We start from the raw sequence: 18496 nt of genomic DNA on the forward strand, positions 1-18496 counted from the left end.
ATATTTTTTTTCTTACATATAAATAATAATAATATTTCAAAGAAAGTTTAAGTGTTCAAAATAAATCTTCATATTTAAATAATTTTTAAATAAAAATAATTTATTGTATCGGTTTCTTACTTCACTTGTAGAAAAGTGAAATAAAATTCTTCTTTATTTAAATAAAAAAAATAATCCAGTCAAAAAAATTCTATAGAATTTGACTAGAATGATTCTATAGAAATTCTATAGAATGATTTTATAGAATTTCCAAGAGAAATTGTAGAATAATTGTAAAATCAAATTTAAAGATTTTTAAGGGGTATTTTACTTCGACGACCGATAATTATGAATAAAAAACATTAACTCTAAGTATACTTTAACAATATTTAATGTCTTTTATTCTTAATTATTGGTCGTCAGAGTAAAATACCCCTTAAAAAGCTTTAAATTTAATTTTATAATTATTCTACAATTTCTCTTGGAAATTCTATAGAATCATTCTAGTCAAATTCTATAGAATTTTTTTGACTGGGAAAACAAAAAATTTTTAATTTAAAAATTATTTAAATAAAGTTTTTATCCGCTTAACTAGAAAATATTTCATAAATCATTTTAAAATGATTTTGATGTACGTAATAAAATTGTTCTTAAATGACTAAATTTAAAAAATCAATTGGTTTATAAAAAAAAAATTATTTTTAGAATATAAATTCTTAAATGTTTTTAGTCGAAGATAAAAAAATTTTTATTATCATTTATTCAATAGACATAAAATTCAAAATTTGGCTATTAATAAAAATCAAAATATTTTTTTTATCAATAAAAAATTTTTTTTACTGAATTTACCATGCAAACTAAAATTTTATGTGAAAGCGTCCATAAGAAAAATAAATAACATTAAAAAAAAACCTTAATTTTACTTTTTGGGTACATGGCATTCGCAAAATTATAATATAAAAAAAAGAAAAAAACACTTAAATATGGTAAATGATAATTATTGAAGTTATATTAATTTCACTTTAAAAGACTTGAGCGTTTCTGAGATCAGTATTAAGTCCTTTTAAATTTAGCATTAATGCAATAACATAAAACTAATATAAATAAGAAAATTTTAGTAAATAAGGATTGATAAGACGAGATCAATTATTTCACTTTTAAAGTTTTTGGCATTTTCCAAATAATGCATAAACGAAGACACTTAAAGTATTTTCAAATTTTGGGCATTTTAACGACAATGCACAGACAAATAACAAATTTTAGATATCTGCAATAAAGTGTTCTGCAAAATCATAATAAAGACGCTTAAAATAAGCGTAAATATTATGAAACTAACTAAAAGAGACGTAACAAATTTTTAACGTCTTTGATACTTTTTTAAATAATTCGTAAACAAACAATACTTAAAGTATTTTCAATACCTTCGGCATTTTACTAATAATGCATAGGCTCAACAAATTTAAAAATCTATAATAAAGCGTTTTATGAAACACGCTTAAAGTTATCGTAAATACTATGAAACAAACTGAAACAGACATAATACTTTTAACGTTTTTGGCATTTTTCAAATAATGCATAAACAAATAAAACTTAAAGTATTCTCAAGGTCTTTGTTTTTTTAACGATAATACACATTTAGACCACACATTTTAAATATCGAATGATAAAATGTTCATGAAAACTATAATAGAAACCGTTTGAATAAACGCAAATACTGAAAACCGAAGTATAACAGACGGTTGAAATAATAAAAAATAATACTAATACTGGTTATTGTCAAAACTATCTTGCATTCACTGATTTGGATTCAATTCGTCTTGCAGATTTCTGCGGACATCGTAAATTTTTGCAGAAAGATATTTCCAATATTTATTGACTCTCGCATTTCTTAATCTGCCTTCAATTCCAGAATCAGTAATTTTATTGTAAAGACAATCTGAAAAATAAAAACGATACGTTCATTGTCTATAAACTGTATTTTACTTAATCTACAATACGGTGTCTACAAACTAAAAAATAGCCGGGAAACGAAAAGAAGTCGGGAAATAATCGGAAAATGGAATATAATAATTTAAAATTTTTTATAAACGTTTAAATTTTTTTTAAAACTTCGAAAAATTTCAAATAATTTATTGTAACCAAATCCGCCAAATAAAGTATAAAAATCTTGATATAATTTCAACTTTTAATAAGTGAATTTTATAAAGAAGTTGTTCGAATTTCAAAATTTATTTTCACGATAAAAATTTTATTTCAACGAAAACATCTTTGATGCAAAAAGTTTCGCCAAGTAAAAATTACCTATCTTAACGCTTGAAATAATTTATGAAATAAAAGTTAGCCAAGTAAAATGTATGACTAAGTTAAATATTAATTTTTTTGAATAGGAATAATTAAATTGACTAACTAAAATCTTTTTTCTTGTAGTTTTAAAGTATCCTTTAATATTGAAAAATATAAACAATGACATTGTTTAGTAATTATAGAATAAATGATTGAGATTAACTTTATGCTTTATAATGATCTGTATCGTAGAGAGTTGAAAAGCTTAGAATGAATAATTTTTTAAGTAACAGAATTGTGAATATCTTCTTACATCCTTCTTGAAATTTTTCTTTAATACGTTTATAGTATATGTTGCATATATATGTAAAACAATTATTTGTGCAAAAATGTTTAAATAAATACGATACAGATTTTTATGATGAATCACAAAATTGATTTCAGCTAATTATTTAAATAATTATTAAAATCTAATTTATATTTTATATTTTTATATCTTTTATATTTTATATCTTTTTTTTTATTAAAAAAAATTTGACCTACACTTAGAAACGAAAAGCACAGAATCTGAATTCTTGATTGTCAACATTCGTGCCTGATTTTTTTTCGGCCGGTGTCGTTTAGAAGTAACGAAAATGTACTCAAAGTACGGGTGCTGTGTGGGAAATTTGATATATTATTTTATTAATATCAGAAGGAATTTCCTCACGAACGTGTTCTCGAGAATTAATTAATTTAACAACTCATACTTCAATAATAAGACTATTTATTATAACAAAACATCATGTCGATGTAAAGAGTCGACAGATGAATAACTAAATATATAAAAGCTGCTTGACAGATCGACGTCTCGATTCTAACTAACTTACTTTCTGCTGTAGCCGTTCACTCACATACATTCGTCTTTACTCGTCTCTTCGAGTTGGGGGGTACGAGGGGAAGCCTCGCAATAGCTATTCCCCACAGCTGCGGTTCAAGCACGCCATCTGTACTCGGAATACAGTATCCGTACTTCTGCGGACACCAACCGAATAAAACTGAGGAACGGATGCTGACACTCATTTTACATGGCCGGCGGGCGTTATAGTTCAAATTCTGTGTTTTTCTTCTCTCAGTGTAATCATACATTTTACTTTGCTAAGATTTATATTTCATAAATTGTTTCGAGCGTTAAGGTCATTTTTACTTGGTTTTTGTTGATATTTAAAAACTTATTGTACAACTTTATGCTTCATTAGGAAAACGACTACGTTCTCGACTAATGTTAATAATAAAAAAATCGATTATTTAAATATAAAAAATTAAATAAAAATTTTTTCAGGGTATTAAAATTGCCTCAATTATATGCAGAGATTGGATATTATTATCCAATCTCTATTATCCATCTCTATATGTAGAGATGGATATTATTTGTTAGTTTCAAGCGAATTTGTCGCGAATTATGAATTGCAGGTATGGCTAAGTATGAAGAAATTGATTTTTTATCCTGAAAAATAGAAAATTTTAAAATTTTTCGAGTGTAATAAAATAACCTTACTTAGAAATCTATATCTTACCTCGATTGATATTATTTTTAAGTATCAAATAAATTGGTTAAATAATATTGGCTCTAGGTGTTCATAAATATTAAAAAAATTATCAATTTTTCGTTTTTTTAGCCTAATTTCCATAATTTTTTGAAAACCTTATATATTCTTCAACAGATGTTATTTTTTAAAATACTTTTTACTTAAAAAGAAAATTGCAAAAAATCGGTAAATTATTTTTCGAAGTATACAATTTTAGTCGAAAGTTGATATTTAAAAAAAAAGATTCGCGTTTCTTTTACTGACAAGTAATTTTCTATGTGCAGAAAATTAGCTGAATAAGAACATAAAATTGTTTATTGTTTTAAAAATAATTAAAATTTTCATAAACAATCGGGAATAAGACTTTTTTAACAAATTAATAATACATATTGGAGAAATCATTTCTTTTAGATTTTATTTTTTTATACTTTTTTTCTCTTTAAAAAATAAATAGATAAAAGTTTTAGTTCATATAAGTATGTTTCCTAGCTCTTTTTCATTCATCAAAAGAGAATACTATAGGTTGCCTAATTCTGAAAAATAGTGTACTTATTTTAAGTATTTTTTAAAATTTTGTTTATTATAACAAAATTTTAATAGGTACTCTGAACAATAATTACGTCATATAATTTAAAAATCTTATTACCTTTTATTATTTGCACTTTTTGCGGAGTTATTGCATTTCGAAATTGAACATCATTGATTTCACGTCCCCTATTCGCTCTAATAACATCAAGGCACTTTTGGCGCAGTATTTCGTCACTCCACAAACATCTAGCCAATTCTCGCACAAATTTGGAATCACTTTTGGCTCTCATTGATTCCCAGATGTCTATATGGATCCGTGTGTTTGCGTCAATATGCACCTATTATAAATAAAGGAATTTATATTAAATTGTTAGTTAACAATTGAGACACAGAAAAGTAAAACCACACATAAAATTCTGACAATATTATTAGTCTGGAGTTCAGAATTTTATGTGTAGTTTTATTTTCTGCCGAATCAATTTTTATCTGTTTAACGTATAGTCATTGTGGGATAGCAGGTAATATTTAACTTAATTTATGAATGACGTGAATTTATAACATTAATTAGCAAGTGCATATAATCTTATTTTTACAGCATGAAATGGTGAGTTTGTTAAATGAGATATTGTCAATATTCCAAAGGAAATTTTCAATTCCTTTTCTTTTAAAACAATAAATTAATTTAAATTTTTAACTGCTAAAATATTACACATACCCAATCTTCAGGTCGGTCATAGCGTTCCCCTAAATAGTTTTGTGGCCTGTACGGACGTTGTTGTCCGTTGACACCAACTTCTCGCTGTTCATGTCCTTGCATGTTTCGGATTTGTAAATTCCGACCATTTGGTCTCATCTGGTCATCTCCATTGTCTTGTCTGCCTTGTCCATTCTGATCATTTGGTCTCATCTGGTCATCTGCATTGTCCTGTTCGCCTTGTCCATTCTGATCATTTGGTCTGATCTGGCCATCTCTCATGTCCTGACCACCTTGTTCATTATGACCATTTGGTCTGTTTTGATTAAGTGCATTCAGTCCTTGTCTGTCATGATCATCTTGTCCATTTAGAGACAGTTCTCGGTTCAGAGATAATCTTGGATTTGAAAACATTCCTGGGTTCGGAGATGGTCTTGGGCTCGGAGACGTGCTATTAGAACCTGTTGTTTAAAAGAATATTTATATTAACTTTGAATTTATAATTGCAAGTAATAATAAACAGTTGTTGAGTCAAATAAAGAAATTAATTTCAGTTTAAAAAAATCTCAAAATTTGAATGCATCTAAATTCAAAAAACAACAATAACTCAAAAAAATAATTGTCAAATTTATTTTATTTTTATCTAAAAAATTATATATTAAAAATTTAATTTTCTTATTACCAGCTTATGATGCACATAGATTCAATAAATAAATAAATAAATGATTTCTTTAAACTATAAATGTCGAATTACATTTTATTTGATACTAAAAGAATAAGAGAAAGTGTCATTTATTTAAAAAAGAAAGAAAAAGTTACATAATGCTATATGTATAAAAAACAGTTTTTTAAAAATTTTTTCGTAAAAATATGACCGCATTGAAAAAGGTATTTACAATAAGAAAGTCGAATTAAAATTTTTTAATGGCATCTTGTGCAGGCTTATCAGATTTCTTGATTATAGTGAAATTAGAGAAAATTCTTGCTATATTTATGATAAAATAATGCAGCATTTTTTAACGTTGATTTTGGTTGTAAACACCTTCTCTTAAGATGCGGTTACCAATATTTACCATTTCTTGAAATGAGCTCAACTTCTACCTCTGATTTCTCCAAATTGGTATCACTATCATTGAAGGATTCGTCAGAAACAGTCAGTCTTTTTCGATTCTTCATGAGTGTGTTCTACTTTTCCAAAATTCTTTGGTTTTGAATTGTGCCAGCTCGTTTCTTATTTAATGTAACTTCAGAGTATGCTTTCTACAAAATTTAAATACAGTTTAAATTCTAAGCATGTGAGTAACATTAATAAAATATGGGCATTTGAATTGCTTTATGCATATCAAGATAACACAAATAATAACAGGAAGGCGTAAATATAAAGAAAAATAAAAGTTATTACATCTAATATAATTTTTAATATAGAACTAATTATACATATAGTTAAATAGTTTATTACCAATTCTTTTTGTTAGATTCAAAAATTTCCTTTTACTTGTAAATTGAAATAAAATAGATAAAATTTTACACGTATTGATGACATATCATTATTAAAAGACTTTAAGTGGCCTTTTTTGGAAAAAAATATTTTCATAAATGATTCTTTATATCTGGAGAAGGAAATAAAAGGAATTATGTAAAATTTTTTATTATTTTAAAGTGGAAAAGTTACATAAAAATGTCACTTTTTTAGAATCATTTAGAAAAGATTTTTAAAAACATAGAAAAATTGTTAAAGGTGTAAAAAAAATTATTGATTCTTGTTTAGAATCGATCAATTAAATTTTTTTCATAATTGAAGTACTGGGAAAAGTAAAATAATGGTTAAAATGTGACGCCGCACGAGAAAGGGATCTTTTGCGGCAACCGTGAATTTTATAGGGCGAGCGTTTGAAGCAACCTATGGCCGAAAACATAAGTAGTTGGGCAAATATGCCTATCTTTTGTGCTACATATTATTAAAAATATTTGAGTTTTTTTATTTCTGATTTATGCTATTAAAAGAGAAAATCAAAATCTATTTAATGACACCAAAAACTCAAAATCCATTTCTTTTGGCGATAGGTTCCTTTTCTCGTCAAGCATTACAAATATATTTTCAAAGTTCGTTTGTGAAATAACCTTATTTTGAGATTTTTATTAATTAATTATGAAAAACTGTAATTGTTAAATTAAATGAAAACTTACGGAATATATAATGTGTTTTTGACAAATTTTCAGATTTTGTAAATACTTTTCACCATTTTAGTTCGTAAATGTTACAAATCCTGCATAAATAATTGTCACTTTCTTGATTTTTTCGATTTTAAATCGCTTATAACTTTTTTGGTGCAAAAGAAAAAAAATACAAATCTTGGATAAATATTTAAATTACTACTTAGTAAAAACACTTTTTCAATTTTGCGATGGGGTAAGTCGGGGTTTAGAAGAAAATTCTAATAAAAATTTTATTGTTTAGTAACAGGTTAATACATGTATTTTTTCAATAATGAATTGATGGAACTTTAATTAATTAATTCAGTTTTAACAAATTTCTATGTCTCAACCTGTTAATAAACGATTAATTTTTAAGTCAAATTATCTTCTAAACCCCGAAGTTCTCTATAGAAAAAGTTTAAAAAGTGTTTTTAATAGGTAGTTTTGAACAAAAAAAAGTTAAAAGTCATCAAAAATCGGAAAAATCAACTTAAATTGCAAGATTTTTAATATTTACTATTCAAAATGATAAAAAGTGCTAAGAAAATTTAAAAATTCATGGAAAATACTTTATTTATTTATTTATTTAAGAAAATTTAAAGTTCCTAAGGCTAATTAGGTTTTTCAAGGAACAAATACATAATGATACATTTTCAATTATAATTATTCTAAATTATAATGTTTAAAACAAAATAAAATAATACTGAGTAGATAAAAGATAAGATAACATACGTGTATTACAATTTTGTACAAAGCAATTATATATAAGGAATGTATAGAAGGGAGAGAAAAAAAATTATTTTTTCTACACTTTTAACAATTTTTCTATGATTTAAAAAATTTTTTTTTAATGTTAAAGAAGTAACAGTTTTCCGTACATCTTCCATTTCAAACTCAAATTTTAAGAAAAATAATAAAAATTTTAACATTCTTAATTCTTTTCAGATGGTCCTCCAGATATCATAGAGAATTATTTTTCGGAATATTCATTTTTTTTAAAAATACGCTGCAACGAATTTTGATGAAATGTAATGGACTGACTATAATGTAATTTTTTAAACTATTATTATAATTTTAAGTAACATATTATAATAAATATTTATATTAATTTAAATTTTTAAAATAAATTTACAATCTCTAAATAAACATTCATTTAAATTTTAACGTAAAGTTAAAAGGTGTAATTTTTAATTAATACTGTATTTTCTGTTTTTCTTGAACTTATTTCTATTTTCCTTATTACAAATAGTAGAGTATACTTTTTCTGAAATTCTAAAATCTTTTAGAAACTGAAATTTTCAAAAAAATTTTGTTATTCTCTTAATTACAGTCTCACTAGCCACTTATAAAATGATCTGTCTGGAAAATTATTTTGAAAGAAAAAGAAGATTTAAAATTTTAAATAGCAATAAATATTTTTATTTACTTTGCAGGATTTAACTCCACGGGATTTTTGAAAAGATGTAGATGGTCACTTTTACTAGCTGCAATAAATTAGTGCTTTTAAATTATTCAAATTAAGAGGAAACGGTGAAAATTTTCTTCGATATTTCGAAGTTTTGTTTTAACAAATTCACAATCGTTTTAAATTTCAAAAAATTTTATTTTTTAAAAGAATTCAAATTTTTTAAAACCCATAAACTGATTGTTTAAAATAAAAAAAAAGCAATTAAAATTAATAAAAATTAAAAGAGTAGATTATTATTTTTTAAAAATTTTGATTTTGATTTAAAAAATTATCAACTAATTAATTTTTAAAAAAATGTTTGAAGAATATTTTAATTTTAAATACTCAAATATGTCAAAATAAACTTCATTGTTTTCAACAGCAGTTGCCTACAAAATTGTAAAAATTTTTCAACAAAAAAAAATTTTTAATTTCGATTATTCTCTTCACATAAAATAATTTTACATAAATTTTACCATTTATAAGTGTAAAATGAACAGATTTATGCTTTTTTTAAGTAATATTTTCTATAATTTTTTAAAAATTTTTTGAATAGTAACTTTTTTAAAAAACTACAAAATTTTGGGTTATAAAAAGACGTTATGTAACTCAAACTTTTGATTATTATTTTTAAACAAAATAAATTTATTTGATAATATTCGACGCCTTCTATTCATAGAATGCTTATTGAAATAACAAAACAATATAATGAATGTTGACACTTCCATGCCATAAGATTCCTATTCAATTTTCCGTGCAAGACAATTCTTGTATTCAAATGTGTGTTAAATTGTTTCTTATTGTAGGTTACTGTCAAAATATGATATTTCTTGTAAAAATAAACATTATAGTTAAAGTTTTATTGATATATTATATTTAAATAAAAGTGATAAAAATAATTAAATATTAGACGTGAATTATCTATTAAACATTTGTAATATTTTTTTAATACAATAATTTTTTATTACAACTTAATAAATTCCTTTTTTTAAAACAGGAGAAAATTTACTATTGTTTTTTCTGAAATTGAAAGAAAGTAATTATTTTTACAACATTGCAAGACAATGCTTATTCAAAATTGCGTGCAAGAAAACGCCTATACTGAAGCTAATGAACGATATAACTTACATTTATGAATTAAAATTTTATAAATAATCAGGTTATTAATTAAAACATTATGTAAAATTTACCCTACAAAGAATAATAATGAAATGAAAATGTACTTACTGCCTAATAGTAAGACAAAACCATTTAGAAGGAGATCGTCCTTTTGGTCACGTTTTAACCACACTTTCTGCTTTTTGTGTTTGTCGAAATCAGACTTGTGTTTAGGTGAGAATTTTTCAATATATGATATTGGCACAACACTATGATTTCCACGAGTGTAATAAACATAAGCGTGCGTTATTTTTTGTTTAGGCATCTTTTAAATAAGACGAATATTAATATGTAATGAGAGTGACAGTTACAAAAATCAACTATGCAGTACAGCAGACCAAACAGCGGCTTTTTCTAGAATTTTCTGCAAAGTTTTCAAATTTTAAGGTGTGTTCATCCTTGCGATCTACCGGTTGGCAAGGTGAGGCACCAGAGTAAAAGAGGCAAACAATTTAATCTTGAAATTTCTTTCTCTCTTACTCTTATGCGTTGCCACGACATTCTGTCTGCGCAGCGTGATACAACAATCCTCCTCTCAAGGCGCTTGAACACCTCTGTCAGCCTGTGCAGGCAGCCAGCAAGAGCCAATCAGAGAGTTAGTAGATTTAAATTTAAATTTTTTGTCTCTCTTACTCTTGTGCGTTTTCAGCGTGGTGGGAGGCTGCCTATGTAGGCAGTTGGAGGTGTGCAAGCGCCTTCACTCTCAACTCGTATTTTATGAAATGTTGTGGAAGTTCGTATGAGACATCGGAATTTCAATCTTGTGTTCAATTTTGTTTAATATAATTGACATTTATTTTATATATTAACCTTTAAATTACGAAATTAAAATAAAACATATTTTCTTGTTTTACGCTTCAATACTCTTTGACAAGGTAAGTAAATAAATAAGCAATATTTTTGATCATGTGTTTGTCAGAAGACTCAATGTTTATACATTTGATAGTTTGGGTTGTATTCAGATAAAACCGTTAAATAAATTGAATGGTTATTAAGATAAATTGTATCGTTGTTTATCTGATACGTAACTTTAAATTTTATGTGAAATTAACACTTCTTTTGTACTTTTTATGAAATAATAATTTCCAATGTTATATATGAAAATTTGATAAAGTTATTGAAGTTTATAAGAAAAGATTAGAGTACAGAGGGTTGGTATAATCAAACAGTCGAATAAGTCATGGTATATTCTTTGAAAATTATATAACTTTTGGTATTCACAGAATTTTGAATGAAAGTTCCCTTCCTGTAAACCTTTCTATATAAATTATAATTGTTTCATCATTATGTAAAACAAACAAGTATTTAAATTTTAATAGTATTAATTTAGCTAACTTTAAATTAGCTAAATTTAGAAGGGGGAGCATTCAAAACAGCTAAAAAAATTTTCTTTTTAAAAATGTACAACTTAATCTTTCAAAAGTTGTTATCATAAATTTTAATTATAGTTCTATTTATTGTTTAAAATAACTTTTTTTGAAAGGTTATGTTAATGTGATGGACATCCTTAAGTAACATTATATCTGACAAGAAAAGTTCAATGCAAGACTTATGGTCCAAAAAATGTAGATTTTTTAATGATTTTAGTTCACAGCTGTGAAAGTAAATTAAATATACCTTTTGGAAACATAAAAGAAAGGTTATATCAACAATTTGGTTCGTTAATGGACATCAGAAATCCAACTTTAAAAAATAAATTACTTTAAACTGTCAAAACTTTAGTGACATAGAAATAAAAAATTCGAAATAAAAAAATTATTTAAAATTATAAGAAATAATTTATTTTTATTTTTGTAATATTTTATAGATCGAAATGAGTATTCAAGAAAATAAAAAATACAAAAAGTATCTAGAACCTGGTTCTGCTGATACAATTCCATCATCTTCGTGGTATCGCTATAAGAAACAAAGAAATTTAATGGTAAATTTTGTAATTTTTTAAATAAATTTTAATAAATGTAAAAAAAAATTAATGAGACGTTTTACACCAGAACAAAGAACATTAAATAGTATTTTTAAATTTTTTAAATTTTCATTTTAGGACGATCAATCATGTAATATCTCAACAAATGAAGAATGCGCAATGGGAACTAATGTTTTAGAAAATGATGCTATTTTAATGAATATTGATGACACTGTAGAGAATGTCTTAGAAAATGATGTCAGTTTAATGAATTTTAACGATACTGAAGTTAAAGTTTCAGAAAATGTCACTTCAATAAATTTTAACGATAATGAAGAGAATTTTACAGAAGGCTCCAAGGATCTTCAAGACAAAAATGCTGTTTTTAACATTATCCAGTCCTTGGAAGAAGATATTAATCTTATCGGAAATGAAGTCCCTCCGTTTGTGCAGGTAATTTTAGTAATAATTATTTACTTATAATAACATTTTAAGGTCTAAATTAAATACATAAATCTTAACATTTCTTAGTAATATTTTATTTGAATTGGTTCACTGGAAAATTATGTAATTTTATTTTTTCAAAAATATTTCTTTAAATGATTGTGAAAAATTAATTAAAAATTATTTCCATACTGTTTAGGGGAAGTAATTCAGTTAAAGCGTTGTTAACTTATACTATTTTATTATTCAAAATAAATGTAAATAAATTCAAGTTATCCCCTTTTTCATTTTATTACAAAATTGTAAAGATTTTTTTCCATTTAAAGTTGACAAAAAAAAGAAGAAGTTTTTAAAAGTGTAATTGTAAAAAAAGTTTTATAGGTATTGCTACAATTTTTTTTGAACCCTATTACATATTAAAAAGCTGTTTTATTACATCTTGTTCATTTTCGCAGTCTTACGTAGTGTTTCCAAAAAATTACCTTACTTTTTTATCAGAGACCCTTTTCTTGACATATATCAAGCCAATTTTTAAAAACCAAAGACCACTCGATTCATTATTTAAAAAACTAGACAATTATACTTAAAAATTTCATATAAATATCAAACAATGAGATTATTTAGCGAGCTACTTTCTAAGTATGGAAATCTACAAAAATGATATTTTCCACACTTTCACAATCTTAAATGATTAAAATTAAATTTCTAAAAGGCGGGGCGAAAACAGATAAATGAAGAAATATTTTTATCATGTGGTGTTGCGATTTTAGTTTTACGTTGATTACAAATAAACAAAACTGTTAATGGTACTATCGTTAAGGGTACCCGCACCCGAATTTTCACTTCATGAAATTATCAATAGAAAAATCTTAAGTATTATTTTTTTGGCAATATTTTAATTTTTTAGTAAAAAATCATATGACAAAGAAAAAAAAAGCATTGCAACTTTTCACAATATCAAAATTGGAAAAACCTATACCCTTATTTTTAAAAGAACGTCTAAGGAACAAAATCAAACAATGACCAACGAAAAATATTACAATTTTTTTAAAAAACAATTTTTTGTAATTAAATTTTTAAAACATGGAACATTCAAATACATAAAACTTCAATGTAAAGAGACATTTTTTTATTTTGACTTCTTATGGGAAGCATTCTAATACTACAAAATTTTAAGTTAAATTTTTTGATGTATTTTTATGATTTTCGACCTCAGGAGTATAAAAATGACATTTTTTAAAAATTTCGATGTGTGTGTGTGTGTGTTTTGTTGTGTTTATACTCACTACTTTGCATAAATATATCGATCTCGAATACTACAAGAATTAAAGGTATAAATTTTTTTAAATTATAGATCTCACAAGCGGACAAACAGTAAGATTTGTTTGACCAAAAGTAATTACTAATATTTAACATTTTTGGATTTAAAAATTTTTTAAAACTGGTTTTTTATTAATATTTTTAAAAAAGTACTATACCTGCAAAATTGTCGGTACGACTACTTTGAGGGTTCTCAAAAACATACTTATCTTCAAATTAAGCTACCCTGTAAAAAAAAGTCCATAGAAATCGCAGGGAAACCCATAGGAATTGCATCAGCCCTATGGGTAATTCGTGAAAATTCCCGATTGGCCTGTTGTGTAAATGGGTACACCCTACAAATTAAATGGGACATTTGTATTACACACTTAATTATGAGATTTACCTTGAGAGGATTAGCTGGAATCATTAAGCAGAAGTTTGCCAAACTACACGAGTTTAAAAAAACATTTTGTTAAAAAAATAATGAATTTTATAGGAAAACAAAGGTTAGAAATGTTAAATGTGAGAGCAATCGGATGACACGCGATTTGAATGGGTTATTTATCTATAAGGGAAATAAGTTTTTTTTTCTTACCGACCTCTAACAGACATTTCCCCCGGTAAATAAATAATTATAAATGCAGATTTCTTTTAATATACAAGAATATTTTTAAAGCAAAAAAAAAATTAAAAACTAACTTTTGAAAAAAAACAATGTGTTATTACAACAGAAATTAATTAATTTATTAATTAATTAAATTGTTTTTTCTAATTTAAAACACATATTCAATTATTTTTAATTTTGAAGTGAATTATGAAATTGATTTAAAAATTTAATAAATAATAAAATTCAAAATAATTTTAAAAATTGATTTATGAAAAACTCTATTTTTAAAATACACGGTCATACATGACTTTAAATAATTGTTTTCTTTTTTGATTAAGGCCATGTGGGAAAAAATATATTTTTTCAGACTTTCCAAATTTCTGTCAAATGAAAAGAAATTTTGGGTTTAAATTTTGAGGGATGATAGATAGATTTATAGAATCCCGCTCTTCTACTTATTTACTATAATTTAACGGGAAAATAATAAAAATGAGACAGTTAACAGTGGATTAACAGATTCTTTTAGTTCATCCGGATGCCACGAACATGCGTTGTGGCCCCACTTCCTGGACCACTGAAACTCGTTGCCATGTTGCTTTTCAAACTCGTTCAAAAATAGGGCATTTATAACTTTTATTTTTCAAACTATCAAGCAAAATTATGCTGCGCACCGAGAAGAGCGGAAATCTATATATCCTCCTGTATCATCTCTCAAAAATCCAGCATAAAATTTTTTATCATTTCAAAATAAGACGGAAAGTCAGAATCTATATTTTCCCTCATTTAGTCACGTGGGAATCTCTCACATACCCTTAATCAATTTTTTAATAATACATTCAAATTTTGATTTTTCAAAAATTAGTAAAAAATGTAAATTAGAAGAAAAATAAAGAAACATTAAAACTTAATTTGTTCTTTTCTAAGAAGAGAAATGCACAAAAATACATTCGAAATTTGTATTTTTGGAATAACTAGCAGTAGTGTTGTTTTAATTCCTTTTATTTAACAATAATTAGTAAAGTAATTGATTTCATTACACTGATTGCCTTACAGGCAGTTAAATTTATTGTTAAATATTTATTTAAATTTAAATTTATTGTTAAATAAATGGAACTAAAACAACACTACTACTAGTTATTCCAAAAATACAAATTTCAAATGTATTTTTGTGCATTTCTCTTCTTAGAAAAGAACAAATTAAGTTTTAATGTTTCTTTATTTTTTTTCTAATTACCATTTTTTGCTAATTTTCAAAAAATCAAAATTTGAAGGTATTTAAAAAATTGATTAATCAAAAAAGAAAACAATTATTTAAAGTCATGTATGACCGTGTATTTTAAAAATAGAGTTTTTGATAAATCAATTTTTAAAATTATTTTGAATTTTATTATTTATTAAATTTTTAAATCAATTTCATAATTCACTTCTAAATTAAAAATAATTGAATATGTGTTTTAAATTAGAAAAAACAATTTAATTAATTAATAAATTAATTTCTGTTGTAATAACACATTGTTTTTTTTCAAAAGTCAATTCTTAATTTTTTTATTTGCTTTAAAAATATTCTTGTATATTAAAAGAAATCTGCATTTATAATTATTTATTTACCGGGGGAAAATGTTTGTTAGAGGTCGGTAAGAAAGAAAAACTTTTCCCTTATGGATAAATAACCCATTCAAATCGCGTGTCATCCGATTGCTCTCACATTTAACATTTCTAACCTTTGTTTTCCTTTAAAATTCATTATTTTTTTTAACAAAACAAATTATCAAATTCTCTTTATTTTAATTTGAGTTAAACAAATTTGGTTATATATAACTGCCAAGAAGCACGTAATATAACCTCAATATCAAGATAATATTACACGTGAGATTCGTAATATAACGTTGTAATATTACAGTAATCTTACAGCGATCTTCAAATGTCCGCCTCATGGTAATATTACTGGGAATATTTCTGTAATATTAACGGTAATATTACAGTAATATTACAGACTGATTTGAGTTATTCATAAAGCATAAAAAACGTAAATATATTATAATTCAGTTTGGCTTGTTGGTAAAACTGTGGACTCGTGTGCTTTGTGTTCGGGGTTTGATTCCCTAGGTGGGTAGATTTTTTCGTAAAGAAATGTTCACTTAATATTACTGTAATATTCTCGTGTAATATTACCTTAACCTTTACCAGTCACACTTCATTTTAGTAACGTTAAAGTCACCTGGGGTGACTAATCACCCCAACGACACAAGTCCTTTATAAAAAGCAAATAAAACGCATCTATTTAAGGCAAAAAAATTTATGTGTAATTTAGAAATCTTCTTTTTCAAGATACTATGTTTTATAAAGATGAATTTACAAAAGCAGCTCATTTAGAAAATAATATTTGAAAGAAGTCAAGAAAAATACATTTTTTCAATAAAAAACGTGTCAACTTTTAATTTTTTCAATTTCAAAACCTATTAAGGTAGAGTACTACTCAACAGTTATATTACAACAATAAAAATATAACACCGTTGGTCTAACATTTAAAAAATACGGTTATTTTGTAAAATTACTGGTTTGTTAGTCGAAACTTAACAATTTCCGTCTGGGGTGACATAGTCACCCCATGTGACGGGTGAGGGTTAATATTACGGTATAATATTACTGCAATATTACTGTAATATTACCTTAATATTATCGCGAAATATTACAGTAACATTACGGGTAATATTACCATGAGGCGGACATTTCAATATTACTGTAAGATCATTGTAATATTACAGCATTATATTACAAATCTTACATGTAAAATTACCTTGATATTAAGGTTATATTACGTGCTTCTTGGGTGTAGTTAAATTTATTTCAATGTTTATGCCTGTGTTCTAGAACAGGGACACGATTAAGACGATGTTCCGTAATAGGGACCTTTACCTTATATATCTTAATACTTGAAATATTTATTATAAAGTTGAAATTGATTTGTAAAATAAAAAAATTTCAAAATAATTATTGGAATTTAATAATTTTCTTTAATTATTATAGGGAGGCAATGAAGATGACGATTGTTATTTAAATGAGATCGATGAAGACGATTTTTTCATAGACGGAGTTGAAAGTAGTGATGATTTGAACAATGACGAAAATGATGAATTTTCATCTCAAACCAAGTTTACTTCTCTTGAAGATTGGCTGAAATGCAATAATTGTAATAGGGAAACTGATATTCATGATGGACGTTGCATCTCCAATATCAAAATTAATAGAAGCAAATAGCAAATCTTACAAAAAAATTATAAATAGATCTTTTGAAAAAGGTTTGTTTCACGATATTTACGACGGCAAAAGGTATAAAATGTTTTTGAAAAGTTTAAAAAAAGATGAAAGAAAACGTTTCGCTACATTAGTTTTAATACCGATGGGGCACCATTGTTCAAAAGTTCAAAAAATTCTATTTGGCCTATATTTTTAAAGATAAATGAACTGCCGTTTAATGTGAGAAGCAAAAATTTAATTTTAGCGGGTTTATGGTTCGGGAAGGATAAGCCTAATATGAGCATATTTCTAGAGCCGTTTGTCGATCATATGAATATCATTTCAAGCAATGGAGTCGAGTGCACCATAAATGAAACAAAACTAAACATAAAAATATATCCTTTAGTTTGTTGCGTTGATTCCGTTGCCCGCGCGCCAGTACAGGGATTCATACAATTCAACGGTCGGTTTGGATGTTCCCAGTGCCTTCACCCTGGAGAATGGACTCGAAGTGATCCGAATAAACCACGATCAGGAAGTATTAAGTATCCTTTAATGGATGAAATTCCAAAAGAAAGAAACGCGACTGGTACTGTAAACCACATAAAAAAAGCTGTTGAGAAAAAAAAATAGTTTTTGGAATTAAGGGACCGTCTCCATTAATGTATTTAAATGCTTATGATATAATTAATGGGTGTGTTGCGGATCACATGCATTGCTTCACAGGAATCGCGAAACAATTTGTCACGGCATGGTTTGGTAAAAAAGAAAAAAGTGGACTGCTAACGAAATTATTAATAACTAAAATTGATAAGAAACTTAATAATATTAAAGCACCCCACCAACTTGTCAGACTAACAAGATCTTTCTCAGAACGAGAATTTTGGAAATCGAAAGAATGGGAAAATTGGACGATTTTTTATAGTATCCCAGTTCTTCAAAATATTCTGCCAGATAATCTATTAATGCACTGGGCCTTATTTGTAGAGGCTTTTTATATATTGACAAAGGATAAAATTACAATTTACGAAGTAAATAATGCTGACAAATTGCTACACGAATTTGTTGCTCAGTCAGAATTGTTATATACAAAGGTTTTTATGACATTTAATATGCACTTACTTTTGCATATGGCAAAACACGTTTTAGA

At 25.7% G+C, this 18496-nt stretch overlaps 3 protein-coding genes across 4 annotated transcripts; 2 read left to right on the forward strand and 1 right to left on the reverse strand.

The window, feature by feature from the left end:
• Positions 1-842: 842 nt before the first annotated feature.
• On the reverse strand, positions 843-5485 carry LOC127289489 (uncharacterized protein PF3D7_1120600-like). 2 transcript variants are annotated; one of them, XM_051317455.1, is made up of 3 exons: positions 5074-5485; positions 4477-4696; positions 843-1915 (listed from the first exon to the last, which is right to left on the reverse strand). In XM_051317455.1, exons 1-3 carry the CDS (start codon positions 5464-5466, stop codon positions 1773-1775), a joined length of 756 nt encoding a protein of 251 aa, XP_051173412.1. In that variant the 5' UTR covers positions 5467-5485; the 3' UTR covers positions 843-1772. The 2 variants fall into 2 exon arrangements, 1 of the variants encoding a protein (XP_051173412.1); XR_007844168.1 differs by lacking the exons at positions 4477-4696; positions 5074-5485 and adding an exon at positions 2806-3108 and having other exon boundaries at positions 1775-1915.
• Positions 5486-10579: 5094 nt separating this feature from the next.
• LOC127289491 (uncharacterized) lies at positions 10580-17373 on the forward strand. The gene is made up of 4 exons (XM_051317456.1): positions 10580-10728; positions 11661-11774; positions 11895-12209; positions 17137-17373. The coding sequence occupies exons 2-4, from the start codon at positions 11667-11669 to the stop codon at positions 17365-17367; spliced, it is 654 nt and encodes a 217-aa protein (XP_051173413.1). The 5' UTR covers positions 10580-10728; positions 11661-11666; the 3' UTR covers positions 17368-17373.
• A 270-nt stretch (positions 17374-17643) lies between these two features.
• On the forward strand, positions 17644-17979 carry LOC127289493 (uncharacterized). Its single transcript, XM_051317459.1, has one exon. The coding sequence runs from the start codon at positions 17644-17646 to the stop codon at positions 17977-17979; it is 336 nt and encodes a 111-aa protein (XP_051173416.1).
• Positions 17980-18496: the final 517 nt, after the last annotated feature.

Source organism: Leptopilina boulardi, unplaced genomic scaffold (genome assembly GCF_019393585.1).
Source record: "Leptopilina boulardi isolate dan_hultmark-lab unplaced genomic scaffold, ZJU_Lbou_2.1 LbouV2_41, whole genome shotgun sequence".
In the NCBI taxonomy this organism is placed as follows: domain Eukaryota; kingdom Metazoa; phylum Arthropoda; class Insecta; order Hymenoptera; family Figitidae; genus Leptopilina; species Leptopilina boulardi.